The sequence below is a fragment of the Mus pahari genome, chromosome 19, assembly GCF_900095145.1.
Source record: "Mus pahari chromosome 19, PAHARI_EIJ_v1.1, whole genome shotgun sequence".
Taxonomy (NCBI): Eukaryota; Metazoa; Chordata; class Mammalia; order Rodentia; family Muridae; genus Mus; species Mus pahari.
The window spans coordinates 20,967,732-20,993,140 of record NC_034608.1 but is presented as its reverse complement, the minus strand read 5'-3'; the positions used below and the strand labels follow the sequence as shown (position 1 = coordinate 20,993,140).

Genomic DNA, 25,409 nt, shown 5'->3' with positions numbered 1-25,409 from the left:
CCTCAGGTCTTTGGTGGGGATGAGGACTATATAGTTATAGTCTAAAAGTTTCCTTGTTATCACATTCAGAAAGGAAAAACTCACAAAAGAGGTTCACGTTTATAAAGACATAAAGATTAAGTAGTACAGGATCTAAGAGGATGTTTTAAAGGTTGATAAATACAAGTTATAACAGTTGAAATGTCAAAGAAGATGTTTAAGGATGGCAAACGCAAGCTGTAAAGGTTAGAGAATCTGAAAGCTTTAATAGTGATAGAAAGTGATTTAGGTACAGAGCTTTGGACTCACCAAGATAGGATCAATAGTGGAGCACTTTCTCCAAGGTTGCCAGGTACAAATGGACTGGACATTTGTCAATGTAATTCTTACCTGATAATTGTTCTTATTATATATCATTTATTGATTTTTAGAGAAAGACTCTTTATTTGACTAAAAGGGGGAGATGTTGGGATAATGTCTTGTGTAAAGGTTGCCTTTGTATTATTCGAAAGTTGATTTCTGTGGCAAAGATTTGAGTACAGGCCAACCTTGGTATTGTTATTTTTATGAAACATCACCTGTCTAAGTGTTTTGTAAACATTCTTCTACATCCTTCTGATTGGTTTATTAAAGAGCTTAATGTCCTATAGCAAAGGGGAGGGGAGGGGAGGGGAGGGGAGGGGAGAGGAGAGGAGAGGAGAGGAGAGACATCTGGCAGAGATAAAAACTCTGGGAAAGAATCAGACACAAGTGATTTACAAGCAAGACGCAGAGGGAGAAGTAGACACTGGGACTGATTGGCTAAAAGAAAGGTAATGAGCCATGTGGCAGAACACAGACTAGTATAAATGAGTAAATTTAAGTTATGCAAGCTGGTTGGGAACAAGCCTAAGCTAAGGCCAAGCTTTCATAATCACAAAAATTCTCCATTCATTACCCGGGCAGCCAGTGGGTCAAACCAGTCCAGTGATGATATTACCAAAAGTGATTCAGTTCAATCCCCATCAAATTAAAAAAAAAAAACATATCTGTGAAGAGAAATAGAAAACACAACATTCACTCAGAAGCACACAAGGTCCCAGATGGCTAAAGCAACCATGAGTAGAAAGGGGACTGCTGGAGGAGTCACCATACTTAGATCCACTATACTAAGAGCAAACATAACAAAATGATATGTACTGGAAAGAAAAGGGACATTCAAAACAGTGCAGCAGGACCTAAAGTTGGACAGGATTTCCATCTTGCCTGACACTGATCATTACTCTGCTGGCTATGGTCTCTCGCAGCCTATAGACAGAACTGTGGGGTGTTTTCTTGATTTATAATTGATGTGGAAGGACCCAGCCTTCTATGAGTAATGCCACCCCCGAGTATGTGGCCTTGAATTGTGTTAAAAAGCAGTTTGAACAAGTCTTGGGAGCAAGCCAGTAAGCAGCAGCCTTCCATGGCCTCTGCTTCAGTTTCTGCTATGACTTCCCTTCACAATGGACTGTATACTGTAAGACAAAAGAATCCCTTCTTACCCTAGTTTCTCTGCTCGTGGGGTTTGTCACAGCAATAGAAAGCAAACTAAGACGCCTAGTTTCCAACAGTCCCAATATCTCCAGGCATCCCCCACAAGCCTGCTCTAACATTGTCTTCTTTCCATGTCTCTGAGGATATTACTTTGCCTCCTGGCCATCACTCACAAGAAAAGACAAGGTGATTATAGGGGAGTCACCTAGAGAGATGACAAAGATGTCCCAGAAAGGTCAAGAGGACATGAACAGACTCCAGACAAACCTCAGCCCACACAGGAAGTTAGCATGTCTCCCTGAGACTATTCATGGGATGAGGAAGTCCACAATCTCTCCTGAGGACACTCAAGTCCCCCCCTCCTGCACATCTACACATGAACCTTCTAAGATAACCGTTCCTGGGCTTTCATTCCTGGATCAGAACCTAACTGGTGACACCAGTGACAATGGTTCCATCCCCTCCTCAGTCATCACTCTGTTGGTCCGTTTCCAGCCCTCACAGACAATCTCGGTCACTTTCCTGCTGGGAGTAAATCCCACTTCCCAGAGTGTAGGAGGCTACGGCCTCTCCTCTGGGCTACCCGAAGCCGCACCTTAAAGATGGCGCCTGTCGGCTATGGAGCTTGTGGTAAATAGGTCCGTATTTGGTGGTGATATGTTCCCGCTCTTCTGGTTAGGCCGCGCCTGGTGAGGTGACATGGCCTGCCGCGATTGGAGTGGATATGAGAGTATAAAAGGGCTTGTACCCCGGGGCTCGGGGGAGATGAAGAGGGAGATGAAGGGGAGATGAAGAGGGAGATGAAGAAAGAAGCTTGCTGAATAAACTGCTGTTAGAAAAACTGGTGGTTGCATCTTCCTTGCTGTGGTCGAGAGCAGACGCGACACCAGAGCATTGAGAATACAGGGCAGACTGGGCTCAGCAGGGTTTCTGTATCACAAGAGGGAATAAAGCACTGGGTTTAGAAAGGACAGGGGCTCCCTCTGATGCTGGCAGGGCCAGGGCCAGGACATGGCAGAGGTTAGCCCTGGGGTAAGCTGTTCTCAAAAGTCAAGTGATCCTGATTAACATTCCTACTCAAAGTGTGTTCTAGAGGACTGGGCCATGAAGAGAGAAGGGGAGAAAGGACTGGAAGGCCACACTGAGAGCAGAAGAGGTTAGGGACAAATCAGAATAAATGGGGACCAATGCTTACACAACACTGAAGCAGGAGACACAATACAGATAGTAACCAGGCAAAGGGGCACAGAAATCAGCATTATACAAGGTTAATATTTAAACAGTACGCAATAACATTATGCCTACAGAGAGGATGTGGGAGAAGAGAAACACGTATTCATTGCTGGTGGGCGTGTAAATTAATATAGCCACTATACAAAGCTGTGTGGAAGTCTCTCAAAAAATACCAATACCATATAACTCAGCTATTTCACTGGACATATACCCAGAGAACCCATACCCTACCGGTGAGATAGCTGCACCCCCATGATTATGGCTGTTCCATTCCCTATAGCAAGGAAATGGAACTAACCTAGATCTCTATGAAGATGAATGCACAATGCAAGTCTACCACACACACACACACACACACACACACAGTGAAGTAGTGTTTGTCTCTACAGAAAGATGAATCACAAAATTTACAGGGATGTGGATAGACTTAGAATATATCATGTTAATGAGATCATTTGATCTCAGGAAGAAATACCCATATGTCCTTTCTTGTATGTGGATCCTAGCTCTAATGTATGCATGTACACATGTAATTACACATGTGGAGATCCGGTACAACATTAGGAAGGAGATCATGAAGGAGTTTGGTTTGGTTTGGTATGGTTTTCAAGACAAGGTTTCTCTGTGTAGCCTTGGCTGTCCTTGAACTCACTCTGTAGACCAGGCTGTCCTCAAACTCAGAAATCCACCTGCCTCTGCCTCCCAAGTGCTGGGGTAAAGGTGTGTGCCACCCCCTGGCAATGGCGCGGTAATTCTAATGAGACCAAGCACTCCCTCATGAGCTCACACATATGCTGTACCTGGTGAGGGCCCTTTGGATGCTCTCTCGAGTGTAACCCGGCTTTGATGTAAAACAGGTCCTTAGCAAGCAGGGTCCACGTGGGACTCCATGCGGGGCTGCTGCCTCACTGGGAGGGCCTGGATCTGAAGCTCTGTCTTTCATCGTTTGAATGTCCTGTACAGTGTAGTTCTTCTAAGTACCGCCAACCTAGGGTACGTTATTCTCTAAACAAGAATTTCAGCTATAAAAATCATAGAGAGTGAAGACACTCATAAGTATGCTTAAATAGTCATAATTATGCATTTTTTAAAAACAAACTCCAAGGAATGCTGACTTACTGCTACTGAATGGCAAATACTAACACACCAGGGATTACACACACTAAGAAGACCCCTTTCTGTGTCTTTAATGTTACAATTCTAAAACATGTTGTTGTTGGTCAATGAAAGAACTTTGCTTTACAATTTAAAAGTCAGAATAAAACAATTTTAGAGAGAGCACGGTTCTAGGATATTGCTGCCCCTGAACAAGATGTACAACTAAGCTACTAGGCACAGGGGAAANGGGGATCAACCTCGTTAGTCATCGTGGAACTGCACTGAAATGGCAGCCACTCTCACTTAACAGATATAACAGACTCTAGCAAAAAAAAAAAAAAAAAAAAAAAAAAAAAAAAAAAAAAAAAACGGAATGGACCCTCACAAAATCTACACAAATGGGATCTTCCCTGGAAACCTTAGTGCTCAGCCCCACCACAGAGCCTGGTTACTTTCCTTAGGGCAGCCCAAATGTGAGCTACAGGTCTCCTCTTGAACACCAGGGGGCGAAATCGGACCATATAATCAACAGAAAAAAACTCCAGAGGCATGAACCTACCGCCACCATCACCCCCTGGATATTTTCTTTGTTTACATTTCAAATGTTTTCCCCTTTCCAGGTCTCCCCTTCGGAAACCCCCTATCCTATCCTCCCTCCCCCTGCCTCTATGAGGGTGCTCCCACATCCACCCACTCTCATTCTCCCACCCTGGCATTCCCCTACACTGGGTATTGAACACCCTCAGGCCTGAGGGCCTCCCCTCCCAGTGATATCCAATAAGGCCATCTTCTGCCACGTGTGTGGCCAGCACCATGGGTCACTAATGGATACAGAAAATGTGGTACATTTACACAACAGAGTACTATTCAGCCATTAAAAACAATGACTTCATGAAATTCGCAGGCAAATGGACGGAACTTGAGAATATCATCCTGAGTGAGGTAACTCAATCAAAGGAACAAACAAGATATGTACTCACTGATAAGTGGATATTACTCCAAAAGTTCAGAATACCCAAGATTCAATTCACAGACCATATGAAGCCTAAGAAGAAGGAAGACCAAAGTGTGGACGCTTCAGTGCTTCTTAGAAAGGTGAACAAAATATTCGCAGGAGGAAATATGGAGACAAAGTGTGTAGTAGAGACTGAAGGCCATCCAGAGACTGCCCCATCTGGGGATCCACCCCATCTACAGCCACCAAACCCAGACGTTATTGTGGATGCTGGGAAGTGCTTGCTGATGGAAGCCTGATATGGCTGTCTCCTGAGAAACTCTGTCAGAGCCTGACAAATACAGAGGCAGATGCTCACAGCCAATCATTGGACTGAGCTCGGGGTCCCCGATGGAGGAGTTGGAGAAGGGACTGAAGGAGCTGAGGGGGTTTGCAGCCCAGTGGGGGGGAGCAACAGTGTCAACAGGCCAGACCCTCCCCAGAGCTCCCAGGGACTGGATGACCAACAAAAGAATATGTATGAACCTATCTTGCAGCCTGGTTTCCATCCCAGTTCCCACAGACCTGGAGCCAGCTCCCTCACCTAACCATGCTCTGACCTACTGCCTCTTTCCTGTATCTCTGAGAACTCCATTCTGCAAGGACAGCCGGTGTGGTCCCTTCCATCCTCCATCATCCAAGGGAGAGATGGGAGATCCCAGGGCATTCACCAAGGAGAACAAAGCCATCCTGGGAGGGTCACAGAGGACATGGGCAGACCTGAATCACATTTGGCCAGCACAGGAAGCTGGGGAGGTCTCCCTGGCACCCTCATAGGAAGGTGGAGCACACAGTCCTCTTTCAATGACACAGGTCACTTCTCCTGCACACTCAGGACCCTGAGACAACTGGTATTCTAGCAGCAGACACCTGACTGCTTCACCAGTGATAATGGATCAGGCCCTACCCAGTCATCACTCAGCTGGGCCTTTCCCAATGCTCCAGATAACTCAGCCACTTCCTGCCTAGAGTAAACCCCACCTTCAGTGAGCATTGAGAACAGGGCACACAGGGCTCTCCTGAGATTTTGTGTCACTCTAGGCTATAGGAAGTGCAAGAAAAGTGCTGCTGCTGACAGCCCCAAGGCCAGGGCACAGGGCACTCCTCAGCCTTGCTGCTCAGATTATATTCTAGAACACTGAACTGGAAAGAGAGGAATAGAAGGATGGGAGGCCCCCACNGACAGGAGAACAGCATTGTCAGAGTCGCAGGCTCCACCCCCAGCCCACGTGACTCTGGGAGGTGCCCTGCTCTGGGAGGAGACTCAGCTCTGGTAAGAAAAGCTGGGCAGATACCAGGGCAGCCAGGCTTGGCAGCAGTGTTGGAGAAGAAGCTAGCAGGCAGCAGGGACATGGAGCTGGCCTCAGCACATCTCCAAAAAGGGCANATGCCCTGGGGAGGACTACTGCTCACAGGTAAGGAGACATTGCTCCCAGTAGAGAGCAGGNGAGCTCAGAGACTGGCTGGGGTCTTCTGGGAGAGGGAAGGAACCTGAGAAGGGACATCTGGCTTCTGCTTGAAGCCTGAGGGCAACAGGAAGCTCTCGGTGAATGTGGATCAGCAAATGGTGAGGAGAAACTCAGTCCTTCCCTATTGTTAAGTTTNTCACACTGGCCAGGATATCCTGAAGACTGAAGTCCACAGCTCTGTCAGGGTGACTCTCCACGAAAAACCAAACTGGGGCAAGGAAACAGCATACTATGCTGACAAATTTGCAAATACTCTAGGCTCCGGGACACTGATCTGACGCAGGTATATGAGCGAGCGTGTTCCAGGCAGCAGGGGTTAAGTCAAGATCCACCTAGCCCTCCTCACAAAGTCCTAGTTCTTCTGTGCAGAAAGGCAGGCCAGCAAGGATATCTAGGTGGGGTCAGGTTGGCAAGCACTTCAGGAAAAAAAAAAAAAAAACCCACAGCAGAGAAAGGCCAGAAAATGAAGGCGCAGAGTATTTAGAGGAGGAGTTCAGAGAAGATAGGCCTACACTCAGCAAAGACTGAGTGTGAGCTGGGATCTGAGGGCAGTGAGCGGTGAGCTGTGTGACCACCCGAGAAGAGCGTTTCCTACCGTGGAAAGATGCAGCGCTGATGAGGAATGGAGGTGATCTGCTGGACACCACCCAATAGGATACACAGGCACAGCAAGACTCAGGTTTTGCAAAGGTCCTAACATTGATAGACCTTTCTCTCTTCCTTCTTAGCCTTACTTTTAGCCTCCTGGAGCCCTGTCACCACTGCCCAAGTCACCATTGAGGCTGTGCCGCCCAACGTTGCTGAAGACAAGGACGTTCTTCTACTTGTTCACAATCTGCCGCAGGCACTCGGAGCCTTTTCCTGGTACAAGGGAACCACTCTGGATACAAACAATGAAATTGCACGATTTATACCATCCAATAATAGGAATGTAACAGGGAATGCACACAGCGGCAGAGAGACAATATACAGCAATGGATCCCTGCTCTTCCAAAGGGTCACTAAGAATGATGAAGGAGTCTACACACTAGAAATGACAGATCAAAACTATGGTCGTACTCAGGAATCTGTGCGATTTTATGTACACCGTAAGTAATTCTCTGTAACCTCGGGGTCATGGGTAGAGCTAATCCTGCTTCCCACACAGCATTGTCAATCCTAGATGACTCTACGATGTCCCCCGCATTGTGGCTGGAACATTTAGTTCAGGGCACACAGAGGGGAGAAAAACAGCAATAAACCGGGATGCTTCACTTGGACCCACTCTTTCAGAGAAGAGGTTGTGAGGTAACTCAGTCCGAGGAGGTCAGACTCTGCACAGTCACTTAGGATGCTTATCCTGAGCATGGCCTTGAGAAAGACCCTTCAGGGCTCAAACAGGGCCTGCCTGAGGAAACCATGGGAATCTCACAGAGAGGTGAGCACCAGGAAGCTTTGTTCCAGACACACCCTGGACTTGAGGAACCCTGGGAAGTTTTTAGCCGGGGTTGAAATTTGCCCTCTTGTTAGAGCTGACAGGGACAATGATTGATTGCAGGCTGGTAGCCTGTTGACAGGCAGCCTAGACTAGAGCCATGTCTGAGGTAGGTCACCTGGGTACCTCCTTCTGAGACCCAGTGCGCTCATCATGTGTGGAGAGGTNTGAGAGACACCCAGNCAACTGNTGCGATGCTCCTGGGAGGCNTCCCAGGAAGATNGAGAGCCNNAAAATGATAGGAGGAAACCGTGTACAAGTGGNAGCTCCTTGCTCTCCAGGGTGTCCAGGCCAGGGATTATTTCCTGCAGGCAAATAGTAACAGACTCTGGTCTATGGAAGGTCAGATCATTGTTCCTTTTAAGGTTAATTTGCAGGCATAGCAATGATCATTTACCATATGTCCTACTATGGGGAAACTAAGGCAGGAAATACAGTCACTGAGTCAGGGTCACTCAGGCCCTCGGCGGCACGAGTTTACCTGTCCAGAGCCACATCTCCAGCCTCCCCACCCTGGAGACCTTACTAGGCACTCATTACTCTTTTAGATAATTTCTTGCACTCGGGCTTCTCTTTTGGGGATCTCTTATTCATGTCAGTCAACACCAAACACCCGACAAGAATGGCCAACCTTGTGAACCAGCCCAACCTGAATGCTAGGCAGTTGCAGGTCTCTTGTGTGAATATCTGACAGGCTGTGAGGGTTCTCGGAGAAGCTCAATGGGAAGTGTCCTCACTGCCTATCTGTAGGACAGCCCCGAACAGCAAAGGCTTGGAGGGCACCTGTCTACCCTGAGCAGCAGCTGTCCTGGCAGCTGGAGGGAGTCGACACACTGTGTCTAAAGGGGAATAACTGATCAGTGAGCACCAGGACATGAGGAGGTCTCTGATTCTGAGTCTTGAGTCTGTGCATCACCAAACTGCAGCTCAGGTACCCAGGTGAGACCTTGCTTCTCCCATACACAGTGCAGGAGACCTGCACTGTAATTTGCCTCCTGCCTGGTTCTCTAAGGATCTGTGTTGGCAGGGAGGCAAGAGACCAGCTCGGATTGAAAGAGGCCATTGTAAAGACCAGAGGTACTACACAGGGCAATCTTTTCTCTATTATCTGCACAGCCCTATTACTAAAGCCCAACATCACAAGCAACAACTCCAGCCCAGTGGAGGGTGACGACTCCGTATCATTAACCTGTGGCTCTTACACTGACCCTCATAATATAACCTACCTGTGGAGCAGAAATGGTGAAAGCCTTTCAGAAGGTGACAGGCTGAAGCTGTCTGAGGGCAACAGGACTCTCACTTTACTCAATGTCACGAGGAATGACACAGGACCCTATGAGTGTGAAACCCGGAACCCAGTGAGTGCCAACCGAAGTGACCCATTCAGCCTGAACATTATCTGTGAGTAACTTCTTTCCCATTCTTGCTACAGCTGCCTAAATACAGAGAGCTAGAGCCAGAACACAAAGTCGCTCCTGGGTTCATGACAGACCCACCACATATATATATCTAGATGGGCCATGATATACTTACTGGCCTAGAGCAAGCACATGAAGCCAGGCCCAGCCCTGAGCTAGAATGGACTGGAGGGATTATTCCTGTCTAGAGAGGCTCAGGGTGATGGAGACACAGGGGACATCTCAGACTCAGGCTCAGTGAACACTTGAGTGTCCAATGGGGCTGTTCTCTGTGTGTTGGTGATGGATCAGGACACATGCACACTACATGAGTACCCTTCTACTAACCTTCACCCCAGCTCTGGCTGGGACCTGCTTAACTGAGGTTATAGCACAGATACTGTAGCCTTCTAGAGACGAGGATTTCCCCTTCCCTCTGCTGATGTCACATGTNGCTTTATTCTGTTTGCTCCAGATGGTCCGGACACCCCGATTATATCCCCCCCAGATATTTATTTGAATCCAGGGTCAAACCTCAACCTCTCCTGCCATGCAGCCTCTAACCCACCTGCACAGTACCTCTGGCTTATCAATGAGAAGCCCCATGCATCCTCCCAAGAGCTCTTTATCCCCAACATCACTACTAATAATAGCGGAACCTATACCTGCTTCGTCAATAACTCTGTCACTGGCCTCAGTAGGACCACAGACAAGAACATTACAGTCCTTGGTAAGTGGATCCCTGAAGTATCAGCAGCAGGGTTGGAGTGGAGTCTTTTGGTGTTTTGGGAAGGTGCAAAACAATGTCATTTCCAGCCTGTTTCTATGGGAACAGGCAAAACACAATCCTCCCCAGAGCTTCTTCCTCCATCCATATATCTAACCCTTTTCTGTTTCTGCTGGCTGACCGGGGATTGAGCTTGGAACGGATGAGGTTCTCCCAGCCTTGAAAAGCCTCGGGTAGTATAAGGGACTTCCAAGGGGAGGGAGATTTCCTTCTGTCACTAACCCATGCCTTCTGTCACTTCCATTTTCCTTTTGTGATCTCCATGACCGAGAAGGAACACTCAGGGCTTTGAACTACGCTCACATTCATTTTCTCCAAGTGAGAGGAGAAAAAAAAAATCCCCTCAGATGGGGACCAGCAGCTTTGAGCTCTGCTCCCAGATCTGTTCCTGTCTCCCTGAATGATGGGATGGGAAGACCTGGTTACAGGAGATAACCTGGGAGCCCTGTTCTGACTTGGGGTGAACCACATCGCTGGGAATTTGATGATGCTCTTCTCAAGGTTTAAAAATAAACATAGGCGGAGTGTGGTGTGCTCACCTCTAATTCCAGCACTAAGGGGGGGGGGGGTAGAGATGTACGAGTTTGAGGCCAGCCTGGTCCACATAGTGATGAGTTCCAAGCCAGCCAAAGCTACATAGTGAGATCCTGCCTCAAAAATAAAAAAAATAAAATAAAAAAATAAAACAGTGAAATAAAAGGCCACTGGTGGACAGCAAAGAGCCCATGGGGGTTTGCTTGTTCCCAAAGACTGGAAAAGGGAAAAAGCGAACTTTGGGGCAGTTGGCTCTGAACTGTGTCCTGGCTCTAAAGGTTCAGCTGTGTGAGCTCTGGACACCAGCACAGGGTGATCCCTGAGAACAGTGAAGGACACTGGCTTGCAGAAAAGGGACCTTCGTGTTGAGTTTCTGTGTAGAGGAAAGGACAAGAAAAGCACCGAGACACACCTCTGTGGTATGGTCCATGTGTGGTGGCTCACAGTTCTAATCCCAGCACTCATGGGGCTGAAGCAGATGGGTTTCTGAGTTTAAGGCCAGCCTGGTCTACAGAGCAAGTTCCAGGCTATCTAGGACTGTACAGTGAGACCTTGTCTTTTAGAGAAATCTGTAGTGAGCACTAGAGTGGCAAGCTGTTGATAACACTGCGACCATTCACTTCCTCACTGTGGTATTTAATTCATGGGATGAGGAAATAACATTTTTCTTCTCATAGAAATTCTTTAGTTTGGGATTGCTCCCAGTCCTGTGGTCTAGGCTTTAACATCTTTAAGATTAGCTGGGCCATCTTAACCCGATGACAAATTATCTACAGAATAGAAAGCTATTTTGGACAGAGGTACCTGACACTGCACTCACTTAAAGAGTGAGCACAAAAAAATCAATGGGAAAAACATTGCTCCCTGGTGAGGTTTCTGGACCTATGGAATGGAGAGGTTCCTGGTGAGGAATCTATACAAGTACCCTGAGACAAGGGTCACTCTGGGTGATCTGGGTAGGAGGGGTTTACATCTCTCTCCTTACAGATCTTATCTTGAACCCAAACATGTGACCTTACAGAGGACCATTTCATTCTGTGGGCCCTGTGAGTTGGTTGAGATCTCTAAGGATGAAGGACTCTCAGCTGGTCCCCTCCTCTGTCCACAGAGCAAGTGACTCAGCCCTCCCTCCAAGTCACCAACACCACAATCAAAGAACTCGAGTCTGTGACCCTGACCTGCTTGTCGAATGACATTGGAGTCGACATCCGTTGGCTCTTCAACAGCCAGAGTCTTCAGCTCACAGAGAGGATGACCCTCTCCCAGAACAACAGCATCCTCAGAATAGACCCTGTTAAGAGGGAAGATGCCGGGGAGTATCAGTGTGAGAGCTCCAATCCAGTCAGCCTCAAGAGGAGCAACCCAATCAAACTGGACATAATATGTGAGTGAACTCACCACCCTTCTTACTCCAGAGTGTTGATGGTGGGTGCAATTTATCAAGGGTGTGCAAAATGGGTAAAAGTTTCAAGGAGAAAAATACATCTCAAAAATACAAATATGGCCACCATGGTGATGGATGTGAGTCAGTTCACGGTAAAACACAGCAAGCTAAGCATGGCACCTTTAATCCCAGCACATCACAGGCAGAGTCCATGGATCTCTATAAGTTTCCAACCAGCATTGTCTACATAGCAAGTTCCAGGTTACCCTGGAACTACAGGCTACAAGTCCTTTCCTTGTTTTTAAGTTGGGATGTTTGGGGTTTTTTTGTTTTGTTTTGTTTTTCCACTAGTGCTGGAGTTTCTTGCGCATTCTGAATATTAACCTCTTGTCAGATGTTTTATTTACAAGTATTTTCTGCTACTCTAAAAGCAGACTTTTTTTTGCTTTCCTGTTAAAAGCCTTTGTTTATTATTAGTAATGGTTTTTAAATTGGCATAAAAATTGAATACATTTAAGAGAAATAATATCTAGATACAGGAATGATTAAACCAAGATGATTAACACATTTGTTACTTCCTTTATCATTTTTTATGCTAAGACATTATGGCTGACTATAATTCCCCTGATGTGTCATACCTCTCAAAACCTAACCTTCTGGTCTGTCTTAAACTTTGTACCCTGACCAGTGACTCCCCATTGCTCCTGCTCCATGAAGTCTCTGGTCAGCTTCACTCCACTCTCTCCTTCCACAGACATTGTTGAGATCATGGATGAGACCGTGTGGAGCTGTTTCCCATGCATGGCCCGTCTCACCCAGCATCCTGTCCTCTAGGCTCTTTCACATAATCACATGACAGAGCTGCCTCCTTTTTATTTTTTAAGTAATTCTTTTTTTTTTTTTTAAGATTTATTTATTTATTATATAGACTGTAGCTGTCTTCAGACACTCCAGAAGAGGGAGTCAGATCTTGTTAAGGATGGTTGTGAGCCACCATGTGGTTGCTGGGATTTGAACTCTGCACCTTTAGGAAGAGCAGTCGGGTGCTCTTACCTGCTGAGCCATCTCACCAGCCTGAGCTGCCTCCTTTTAAAGGTCCAATGGCACTGCTATGTGAATATACATTCACACTTTCTTTACTCATTCATCCACTGATAGACATTTACTGTCCATGCCATGATTATTGTGAAAAGCACCACAAAGACCTGCTGGGTTGTATGACTGATAACATCCTCCGATGCACAAACATTTTCAATTTTGCTGAAGTCCACTTTATCTATTTTTATCGTGGACCTATGCATCTGGCATCATGACAAAGAAACCGTACCAAATTCAATTTCAAAAAGCTTTCAGAAAAACTGTTTTCTAAAAGTTTTATGGTGTTTGGCTTTGATATTAGTGTCTTTGATACACTTAGAATTAATTTTTATATGATGTTAGGTGAGGGCTTGAAATCAATCACTCTTTTCCCTGGATACCCCATTTCCCCAACACCCCTTGTTTAAAAGATTATCCTTCTGTCATTGAGCAGTCTTAGCCTGATGAAAACACATCTGGTCCCAGGTGCAGTTGGACAGCAAGAATGCTTTGCAGATTCTGTAACTCGATAGGACACCTCTGCTTTGCACCAACTAACTCTGTCTTTCAAAAGAGCCAACAGAGATGAAGGTTCATAACATTAAAAATAACAAATGAAGCGATAGATACGCCATCCTCTCTGATCTGACAACACATTACAGTAGATATGCAAAACATATACAGTGGCCCATAAACATGCACACTTATCATGCTCAACTGATCTTTAACTGAATCACTGGCCAGTGTACATGAGCAGTTCCGAGCTGTCTATTCTATTTCACTACTCTATATGTCTGCCTTTATGTCAGACAGTTTGGTTATTGTGGATTTGTACTAAAATTATTGTTGTAGAAATTTTTAATCCCAATCTGGAGTTTCTACTCCACTTTTGATCATTCAGTTCTCAGAAAAAAAGGTACACAACTTTTATTATTTACAATAAGCCTTAATCTGTACTAGAGCTGGGCAGATATCTGCCCTCTATGCTATTAAAATCTATTTCCTATCAATAACCCCAAGTTATTACTTACTACGTTACATCTGGGCTGATCTTAACTCCAATTGGCCAGCCCTCAGGGCCATGTTTGCTTGACTCCTAACCCATGGCAACATTATTTTCCCCTCACATTCATCCTCCTTCCTCCTTCCTCCTCCCCCTCCTCTTCCTACTCCTTCCCTCCCTCCCTCCTTCACCCCTCTCTGTTTTCCCTGGACCCCCTAGGCAGGAGCCCTAAAACCCATCTATGTCTCTTCTGCCCGGCTATTGGCTGTTGGCATCTTTATTTACCAGTGAGAATTAACTGTCTGGTCTCTGGGGCAGCCAGGTCATGGGGGCCCACACTTAGCATTTCAATACACAGCAAATTGGCTACAGCCAGTTACTGGGGGGGATTAGAGAGGACTTGAAGTGACCTGGTTAGAGAGGGGGGGGGATGGACAGTGAGCCCACTTGGCCAGGAGAAACAGCTAGCCTCTGGGGTACACCTCGGTGGGGGTAGACAGGCCGCAGCAGACTAGATTACAGGTAATCCTATAGTAATTGCCAAAGCCAAATAAAATAACCATAGCCTGAGTCCTGTTTAATGTGAGCTAGTCGGGGTAGGCTTAAGTTGATTGTACTATAATTATGAAATCCTGAAGGATGTTCATGCAATTTTGTTCTTCCTTTTCAAGATCCTTTTAAGGATGGGTGTGACGGCACTTCCCTCTAACCCCTGACCTCAGGAGGCAGAGATAACTGGATTCCCTGGGACATTGAGGCCAGCCTAGTCTATATAGTGAGCTCCAGGACAGCTAGAATAGATTTTTCTATTTCTGTATAAAATATCACTGGGGTTTGAATCCAATGTGCATAGGACTGATAGAATACCATAGTAATATCGTCATCTGTTTGTAAAAAGTCTGTCAGTCTGGCTCATGACTGTGATACCAGCCACTCAAGAAGCTGAGGCAGCAGTACCAATGAAGAGTGCCTAACATAACTAGTTCAAGGCCACCCTGAGTAACTTAGTGGCACGCTGTTTCAAAACAAAAGTTAAAAGGCAGAGCTCGGAATATAGCTCAATGGTAGAGCATTTGCTTCCTATGCACAAGCCCTGGGCTCAATCTCCAGCAATGAAACAATAAGAACATTGACAGTATGTCCCCCAGCCCATCCAACCTGGCCTCTTTCATTTCTTGTCTTCTTTCATCATATCTGTCAGCAGTGTTTGGTAGTGTAAGTCTTTTATCTCTTTGGCAGAGTTGATTCAAAGTATTTATTCTTCTCATTGTCCTCCTAAATAAAATACTTCCTCAATTTCTATCCAAATAGTTCACTGTTAAGGGACTATTGCTCAGTGGCTGAACACTTGCATGAGACCCTAGTTTTAATCTCTAGAACAGGCAGGAGGAAGAAAAGGAACTCTAACTGTTTGTGGTTGGTATTAATATACAGAAATACAGCTCTCTTGGGTAGGTTCCTTTTGTTAGCCAACATTTTGCTGGTTTTACTAATTTAGTTCTGAGAATGTTCTGTAGAATGTTAAGGATCTTCTAAAAACAAGTTTGTGTCTTCTACAGACATCTACTTTACCACTTTATAATTGGGTACTTTTATGTCATTGTCTACACTAATGGCTCTGTGTAGGGCTCCTAAGAATCTTTTGAACAGAAGTAGTCACAGCAGCATCCTGCATTCTCCCTGATCTTAGAGGGAAAGCTGTCAGTGTCCCCACTGAGTACCACATTGGCTGTGCATTTCCATGGGTGGCCTTTGTGACACTGGGCTAGACCAGTGTTCAGTGTTTTTTGTCATTAAAGGCTGTGAAACTTTGTCAACTTTTTTATTGATCCAGTCTTATTGGTTATACATCTGTTCAATTTTATGTTTCTTCATGCTTGCATCTCTGCAGAGTCCAGGATTCTAGGAATTTGTTTGTTGCTTCGAGGCCACCCAGCTGCTAGCGTATAACTATTGAGTGCTCTTAGAATTCTTAGTATTCTGAAGAGTGGATGGTAAGGTCTCAAATTTCAGTAACAGCCACCTCTTTTTTCCAAGCTAATCTGGGGAAAGGTTGCCATTGTTAATCATTTTGAACATTCGATGTATCAGCTTTCTGTATCCTAGACTCTGTCTTGTCCTCTTCATTCTGATCGCCACTTTCCTCCTTCCACTAGTTTGGCAGAGCTTTGTGAGGCAAGGGTCTCATTTTATAGCCCAGACACTTCTCAAACCCACAATCCTCCTGCCTCAGCCTTTGAATGCTAGGATTCTAGGATGCATTACACCCTTTACCTGGATCATAGTAGTTTTTAAGTATTTAATATAATAACCAAGTAACATTTTTGCCAAGCTCCCACACAGAGAGAGTAAGAAAGTGTTAGCTATACCTATTCCTGCCTCAACATCAGGCAGAAAAGCTTCCCTCTGATTAACCACAGAGTTAAGTACATTTAAAAAACAACAACAACAACAAAAATTTAAACCTCAGGCTTTTTCACTCTTTAAATGGAAGTAATTTCAATGTGATAGACTCACCATATAGATAAAAACAGATGCAAAGCCGGGCGTGGTGGCACACGCCTTTAATCCCAGCACTCGGGAGGCAGAGGCAGGCGGATTTCTGAGTTCGAGGCTAGCCTGGTCTACAGAGTGAGTTCCAGGACAGCCAGGGCTACACAGAGAAACCCTGTCTCAAAAAAACAAAAACAAAAACAAAAAAACAGATGCAAACACAGGGACAGCTACATCATAAATATTATTATCATTGTCACCAACATTAGCATTAACAATCACTCTTGAGCAAACCGGCCAGGGTCGAACCACAAATGGTTGTATACAACAAAGAGTAAAGAGGTGTGAAAAGTGTTATTACAACAGGGGCTGGGACACATGTGTCATCCAAAAAGTGAAACCACATGGCTACTAAATAAAAATGAGAGAGAAAGGGGGGTGGGTCTATTGCAAAATTTCAAACCTAGTAAGTAAGTTATTAGTTTTCATTCTCCAGGATATAGCTATGATGGGCTTAGACTTGAAGGTGAGCCTGGGGTAGCCCTTAGGCCACATGCAGATATGATCCCAGGGAAGCAGAGAAGGCGTGTCTTCAAGTACAGTACAGCTCAGAGCTCCTGCCAAGTTGAGACTGCATATGCAGAGTCACACAGCAGAGGAAATGGACTCTTCCAGGGTCTGCCTTGCTTTCCTACCCTACTGCACAGAGCATGGTCTCTGTGCCTTCTGGCAATTACATCATGGTCATAAGGGACCACTTACTCATGGCTGCCACACTGAGACCCTGTGGGGCAGACGTAGCCATGAAAACACTGGAAGTTTTAACATGCACAACAGCAATCATCCTGTCTCGAATTCCCACAGGCTATCGCCAGGATAGATTTGGTGGAATTGGGGGATTGGAAGGAAGAGGGAGAAAAAACTTAGGACAACGATGCGAGGGGAAGAGGCGTTTGCTAAGGGCCTCATACTTCAACTCGTCCAATCAACTTTACAACAGAAAATATATCTCCCAAAATGGTGGACAGAAATAACGTCATGCTGAAAACTCTCCAGGACCCACCACTAGAAAAGACTTTCACTTCATTCCTTCTTGCCTTTTCTTTCCCTGACAGTTGACCCAACAGTTGACCCAACACAAGGGGGCCTCTCAGATGGCGCCATTGCTGGCATCGTGATTGGAGCTGTGGCTGGGGTGGCCCTAATAGCAGCGCTGGCGTATTTCCTCTATTCCAGGAAGTCTGGCGGGTAGGATGGTCTCTCCTTGTTTGTTTGCTCCAAGTCTTAGTGTCATGCTTGGGAGTGGGCAAGGGCTTCTCTCCCTCTGCCTGAGCAGGAGCTCTTTCTCTCCTTTCCTAAACCTCTGCTTCTCAGCACTGATCCTGTGCACGCTGCCTCCCTGTCTTTGTGGTCCTTGAATGCCTCTGTTTCTTGGTATCCACTCCCACCTACTTAGAGAACAGATTCAATTATGTCCTTCTGTCCTCCAGTCAGGAAGCCAAAGTCCAAGAAGAGAGAGAAGGGAGGGACTCCAGGAAGCAGCAAGACGGTGAAGGTAGCATGTCCTGCTGACTGAAGCAGCAGCAGGAGGGACAGGGGTCAGGTTGAGAAGAGACCCTAGGATGAAGAAGAAGCATTAAAGTCCTCCTGGTCAAGAACATGAGTAGAAACAAAAGAACCACCTGCAGTAAGCCAGACAGGACAGGGTCAAGTACGACAGGTGCAGGAGCACCTAAGAAGCTACAGCTGGTGGACACAGCTCACTAACAGTAAAGTGCCAGCCCTGGGTGCAGCCATGGCACCCAGGGGAAAAGGAGAGCAAACTCGGAGTCCCAAAAAGAGGGAAGAACAAATACTAGCAGGGATCATGATTAGATTAAGCTCTGAGGCACCAGGAGGGAAGGCAGTGCCAAGTTGATGCGATGGGCATCACTAACACCAAGGAACTCTCAGGAAGAAGCTGCCCACAGTGTCCACCCCAACTCCAGGAGCAAAGGCCCCGTGTGTGGGAATAGTAGTCACAGTGTCTGATATTTATTTAGGGGAAGTGACCAGCGAGATCTCACAGAGCACAAACCCTCAGCCTCCAACCACAGTAAGTAAAGCCAATCACATGATGAGAACTGGTGTTATACCATGTGTCCTGCTCTGCCAGGGGATCCTGGGATCATAAACCATGCCTTCCTCTCAGAACTTTTATGGAAGAGAGCTCCAATTCCCAGTGCTAAGGATCCCACCAATCATACCCTTCCTAATTACAGAAGAATGGCATGAGAGAGCTCTGGAGAAGGGTTCATTCTACCTAGGCTAGACAGGCCATAAAGAAGTCATGTTTCCAGGAGCCATCCTAGTGTCATTTTCCCTGCCTCTATTACAAATGTGGGAGTTCTACCTTGGGGAAACTTTCTTTGTTTTGTGGGATATCTGGGTGCCATGGCCTCTATGTTCCTCCTTGCCATTGGGGCATGCTGCTGAGAATCAACTCTGGGCATCTTGTGAACTGGGTAAACGGGAATGGCTCTATCCCACTCCTCCTCTGACACTAATGCAATGGGTCTGGACCAGACTGGGGTGGGGAAGCCAATTCCTGAACTGATGATGGGTCCCCTCCCCCCTTCAATCCCCCCCCCGTAGAAATCACAAACCCTTATTCATGTGCACTGATAACACCCTCTTGTTCCCCTAGATCTGGCTCCTTCTGACAACTCTAACAAGGTGAGCACTGCTACTTTTGCTGCCAGTGTGCTAGAAAATGTCTGAGGAAAGTTGGGGTGTCTGTATTGTTTGGGTTTCTTTGTTTGTTGAGACAGGGTCTCACCATGCAGCCTTGGCAACCTTTGAACTATGTAACCAAGGCTGGCCTTGAACTGTGGCCATACTCTTGCCTTAGCCTTTCATGTGCTGGGATGACAAGTGTATGTTACCACACCAAGCTGAGAAAGGTATTCTTGGAGACACAACTGTGAAATCCAGTATGGGTCTCTACTCCTCAGTGCTGCACAGCAAAGACAGACTGGTCAATGAGTCCCATGAGTCTACCACAAGAGTGGTGTTGGAATTATCTCCGCCGTGTGGTTAATTTCTGGCTATGACTCCTAGTATTCGGTGGCTCTTGTCAAGGAACGTTAACTCTGTGACCCTCAAGCGTTGTCACCTAGACAATGGGCATTCTGACTAACTCAAAAAGAGGTCAAAGGAATTAAACAAGTTGACTTGTGTTCAGCCCTGCCCACACAGGGCAGCACATCATTCTCTCTCCTCCAGTCTAGACCTGCTCTGATGTCAAAGCGGGGCTTCCATCACTTAAGCCTTTCAACAGAGTACACACATAGACCAAAGAGTGCTTTAAGTCATAAGGACCCTTTCACAGCTGGAACCCACCCACAGTGACCACACACACTTTGCTGTCACATTCCCTACAGAGGGCAAAGGCAGTCTGACGGTGCACATCCTTGCACACATCTGGCTTTCATTCTGCTCTGTAGCCCATCTGGATGTCTGACTGTGAGTGATAGGAGCCCCCTCCCATAGCTCCCCTTGTGCAATGGCACTCAATCACCAGCAAGGTGAGGCACGGGCCTGTGGTGCTGACGTCACTGATCATCTCTCATACTTTCAGGTGGATGATGTCGCATACACGGTCCTGAACTTCAATGCCCAGCCACCCAACCAGCCAACTTCAGCCCCTTCATCTCCAAGAGCCACAGAAACAGTTTATTCAGAAGTAAAAAAGAAGTGAGCATAGTCTGTCCGTCTGTCCTGCTGGCTGCACCAGTGATGCATTCCCAGATTCTCTCCCTCACTGGAGGGTCTCTGCACACACACACACACACACACACACACACACACACACACACACACAGAGGCATTCACTCTATTGACTCCTTCAGTGTCCATAGAAGAACAGGTGGATTCTGGAGCCTATAGAAAACTCAACCCTTCTAGGCATTAAGATTTGGCTGAGAGTGAGGTACCAAAATTTCCCACCCTCTCACTTTCCTGATCCAGATTGTTTTCAATTGACCTATTCAGAGTACATTTATTCCCCCTCCCAACTCCAAGTCCTGCCCTGTCAGAGTCTGACTTGAATTTCCATAAACTTTGGAGGTCACATAAGTGCTTATGCCAACAAAACAAAACAAAACAAAACAAAACAAAACAGAAGCAGGAAATGGCCAGTCCTATCTCTTTAAAGGCTGATGCGAAGCCACCACGCATGAGAAGATCGAACCTCCATGGGCAATCTACACACCTGACAAGTGTCGTGCTTACCCATCTGCAGCATTCGAGTCTCTGAACCTTGTGTCCTCACACCTGAGCCCTTCTCTGAGCCTTTCTCCAGAAAACCCACTCAGAGCAACTAGAAAGGCTCTTTGTCAGCAACCGCAAGCAAACTGCTAGGCAGGATTCAGAAGAAAAGACAGCATCTCTAACATCCTCCAGGAAGGTGCCCAGAAAAGCAGAGCTGGTGACTTTGGACTGACAGACATCTGGGATGTGAAAAAGCAGCAGAGAGATACCCTTCATAGAGTGTTGAAATTATTTTAAAAGAAGCCATATGTGGAGGTATTGGAGTTTTCCTCTTTCTAAGACAATCCACTATTTGAAAATTGTAGCGACTGACTTGCCTCTCACTATGCCAGCTGATCACTTTGCCTTAGGGCCACTAGATTTCTGTCTCTCTTGGCCCCTCAAGCCCTTTTGATCATGAGTTCCAAGCCAAAAATAAATAAATGAACAGCAAGGCAGTCCCTTGCAGAACCACTGTCATGGGTCAGGCTAAGCCTCCTCCTTTTCTGAATTAGTCACAAAAAGCCTTGTTTTCCCTTTTTCCATCTTTTTATCCTGTCTTTCGGATACTGGACAGTCTATCTCTGAGATCTCCAGCTTGTCTGCCTTCTTGTGTTTTTTTTTTTAAACTCTAACAAAAACTGTTCTCACCTTCAAAAACTAAAATAGAAACAAGCGTTCCACATCCACACCAAAGGGGACCCAAATTGGTTTCTGGAAACCCAGGACCAGCCTCCAGCTGCCCTTCTGCGGTGTTTCTGCCTTTGTTTCCCCTTTCTTTTTGACTTTTTTCCTTCTTTTGAGACAGAGTTTCAGCATGTACCTTGTGCAGGTTTCAATCCCACAATAACGCCTTCTGCAGCCCCCCACCTGCTGAGACTGCAGCCCAGGCCACCAGGCCTGGCTCCCTGCACATTCTGTCTGCCCTGCACTCTCAGGAAACCTTGGCCTCTGCTACTGTCTGTTTGGCTCATGTGAAGTGTGCCCTTAAAGGAACGCAGTCACTCATGCCAGAGGCATTGTTTACAGCCTGGAATGCTCTGCACTTCCAGTGGATCAGTGCTCTACCGGAAGTGGGCTGTTAGCGGGGTCCTCTTCCCAGGCCCTGGCCTTTCTGAAGCCTCTGAATCCTGCCTTCTCTACCAGGGCACCAGGGATGAATGCAGCAGCAGGAGGAAAGGCAAATGTCGCCTCAGGAACCTTCTGTGCTAAGGCACACCCTCTGTGCCTGTTAAGCAAAGGTTGTATTGGATATCAAGTATTTGGTCTCATGCCAAGCCTAACAGGCTTTGAAGAGAATTGATTAGTTCTCCTACTCAGGGATTTCTTTCAGTCCTAACACACCCTGCGTATATTTTGCTTCACCCACGCAATGCTGGGTTATTTAATTTTGCCTGGCTAAAGCCAAATCTGAGTTACATGTAAATTTGCACTATGTTCATAATAAAAATTTATTGTATATCACTGATATACAAGTGGTAACTTTGTGGGGTTTTCTGTCTGTTTGTTTCTCGTTTCGCCATGCTTTGGATGGAAGCCAGGGTCTTGTATGTGCCAGACACACGCTCTACAACTGAGACACTGACACAGAATAGTAACAAGAAGGGAACAGGAGGTGCTAGAGAGAGTTCGGGGGTGGGGGGGAACGTGTGGAGTTGTTTGTGAGTTGAAAGCTGCATTACTGCCTTTGAGTGTCTGGAGCCACTTGGGTGGGAGGAGTGATTTACCGTGGTGGAATACCCAAGACTTCAGCCACTCAAAAGCAGTAATGCAGCCCTCAACTCAGAACAATCTCCACGTGTTTTTTCACACTGAATCTCTCCAGCACCTCCTGTTCCTTTCTTGTTACTCTCCCTGTCCTCTTATACCACTGACCTGAATGAGTTGCACGAATTAATGCCTTAGAGTGTTACTTTATCACGTCATGTCCTTCATTTGCAAGCCATGGAAATGCAAGTGTGGCCTGCCCTTCCCCACCCCATTTCCACACCCCAGAAACTGGAGATAGCACAGACCATTCTGGGATGGGGTCAAAGGTGTGCTACCCTCACACTTGAGTTTTCCATCATCTCATGCCACAGTCAGAGATGCTGCATCCACCACCACCAACACATTGACCTGACGCCAGTCAGTCCTCAGATGCTTTGGATGTCCCCTATCCCACCCTCCGCTCGGCTCCGAAGATCTCTGCCAATGGCTGTTGCATGTATTTCTCACGCCCCTACCTCTTCTGGAAGTCATGGCACCTGCCTTCAAATAAATTTTCATCTAAAAAGGCTCATGCCCCTCTGCACAATAATTCCTTTTTTTACATTTATTTTATGTGTGTGCTATAGCTGTTTGTTTTCCAGTCTCCCCATATAGCCCTGGCTGACCTGGAACTCCATCTGTAAACCAGGCTTCCCCTAAACTCACAATGATATGCCTGCTTCTGCCTCCCAAGTGTTGGAATTCAAAACAGGAGCATCAGACTGGGTCCCCTAATGGTTTTTTTCAACCATACACATGCTGCATGTGACGTATGTTTTCACTTTTCCATCATACCCTCAAGTAGTTCCTTAATTCTCATCAGATGTGTCCCCTACAACCCAATCCCCTCTAGCCTATGCACACATATAAATCTTCGTCCCAGTGCTGTGCTCAAGACCACAAGCAGCATGGTTCTCCCCTGTGGTTACCCACACCCTTCATCATAAGCAGTTTCACACTGAGCATCCAAGTGAGGACAGTAGATTCAGGCAGGACACAAACTGTGTGTGGTTGACAATGTCTCCCTGATGGCCAATGTATATATTCATGAAAGATATAGAAATGAGAAGATGGGTCCTTACTCTAGGAAACAGAAATCCCTAAAACAGAAGACACAGAAAATAACAATTATACAAAATTTGAAAGGTGCTACGCCCACTCCAGTGAAGTCTGCCTATCGGGTTGAAAGGCCTAGAGGCAGTCAAGAGGCAAAGAGTTTCAAGGAAACTCAGTCTCCTGGAACCTTGGCATTCTCATAGCCCGTAACCCTGTCCCCGCATTAGTATGGTGTATGCTATCTTTCAGTATTGTTTTTCCCTTTAAGTGCCTTTAAAGTGTTCCAGCATCCTAGAAAATCCTTGAAGCCAACGGGCTTGGAATTCAGTAGTAATTCAGTGAGAATGTTACCTATTCAGTAACATTCAAATTTACTTCTAGTAGAGACAGTGAAACTAATTAAGCATTACAAAGAATGGAGCTAGACTAGCTCGGGGCTATGGATTACTTAGAGTCTCCCCCAAACAAGGGAATACACTGGAACAGGTTTCTTCACTAGACCCAAAGGAATAGCATAATCAGGTATTTACTAAGAACCCCTGGTGGTGGGTTTAACAATAGGCTAGCATTACACCTGGATCCATTCTAAGTGGTAAAGATCACCTGGTCCCTGCCATCTTTTGATGTATGCATTCCTTTTGTTTTGTGTCACTGTAACTTGGCCTGGCTTTTCTTTCTTTTTTTTTTTTTTTTTCTTCTGTATAAAAAGTCTGGTATTCATTTGGACATTACATTCAGATTCAACACACTCTCTTGTGTCTGTGTCTGTCTGTCAATTCCCGCCGACTCTATGCCCATCTGTCCGAGACTCTGATTCACACGGATTGAGGAGTGCCCACTAAGCCCGGTCCATGGCAGAAAGGGACAAATGCCTCAAAAAAGACAGAGAAGTTAAGAGCTGAGGGGGCAGCTCAGAGACAAAGCACCTGCCCAGGAGGGTGGGGCTCTGTGTTTGATCCGTAGCACTGAAGGAGTGTACAGAGAAATCCAATGGAAAACAGAAAATATGGCTACATGCTGGAACCATTGAGAAATCTGTTAAAAATGCTCAGGCCCCATTCACAATCTCTAGTTTAATTGTTCTGGAAGGGAATGCAAACATTGGTCCTTTTAAAACTGATGGTTTAAAAAAAAAAAAAAAAACTGATGGTTAGTGTTAACTGTCACCTTGAGAAAACTGAGAATCACCTAGGAGACAAGCCTCCAGGCACACCTGCGAATCTAAATCAGGCTAACCTAGACGAATGTGTGTGAGGAATGTCTTGGTTAAACAACTAGACGCGGGAAGTCTCAACTTCCTCGTCCTCACAAGGGCCCCTCCCTTTGTGGTGTGTCCCGGACTGTGTAGGTGGGGAGAAGGTATGAGTGACACCAAGCATATGGCACTCCCTGGTTCCTGAGTGTGGACAGCATGTGGCCAGCTGCTTCAAGCTACTCCCACCTTTACCCTCCCACCATGATGGACTTGATCCATGGGCCAGAATAAACCTTAAGTTGGTTTTCTTGATCTATTATCATGTCAGTGGGAAAAGAAACTGACAAGGTTCGAGATGGAAGCTCCCTGATAGAGTAGGTAGAAGCTGGGCCATGGCTTTTAGCTAGGGTTGTACATCATTTCGGCAATTTTTTCAACATGCATAAATCTATACTCCATTCCTGGGGAAGAAGAGGCAATATGTTCGTGGGACTTGGTCTTGAATATTTTGGAAAACTCCCAAGTGATTCTCACAACCGCTGAACACCAGGAAACAGTAACCTGAAGCACAGATCTTAAAGTTTTTGCAGGGGCCCTCCTGCTGTGTTTGATTCCGGCGAAGCCACAAGCCTCTTTCGGCACCGCAGCGCCAAGGCTGCGCCAGCAAGGCAAGGTTTTAGCC

The 25,409-nt window shown here is 46.2% G+C and overlaps 1 protein-coding gene across 3 annotated transcripts; it reads left to right on the top strand.

Moving 5' to 3' along the window:
- The first annotated feature begins 6,112 nt into the window (after nt 1-6,112).
- On the top strand, nt 6,113-22,195 carry LOC110336296 (carcinoembryonic antigen-related cell adhesion molecule 1). Of its 3 annotated transcripts, XM_021218722.2 has the most exons (9): nt 6,113-6,234; nt 7,017-7,376; nt 8,879-9,163; nt 9,635-9,889; nt 11,589-11,864; nt 17,553-17,685; nt 18,480-18,532; nt 19,124-19,152; nt 20,057-22,167. In XM_021218722.2, exons 1-9 carry the CDS (start codon nt 6,171-6,173, stop codon nt 20,174-20,176), a joined length of 1,575 nt encoding a protein of 524 aa, XP_021074381.1. In that variant the 5' UTR covers nt 6,113-6,170; the 3' UTR covers nt 20,177-22,167. The 3 variants fall into 3 exon arrangements, with proteins under 3 accessions (XP_021074381.1, XP_029388029.1, XP_021074387.1); XM_029532169.1 differs by lacking the exon at nt 18,480-18,532 and having other exon boundaries at nt 20,057-22,195; XM_021218728.2 differs by lacking the exons at nt 8,879-9,163; nt 9,635-9,889.
- Nucleotides 22,196-25,409: the final 3,214 nt, after the last annotated feature.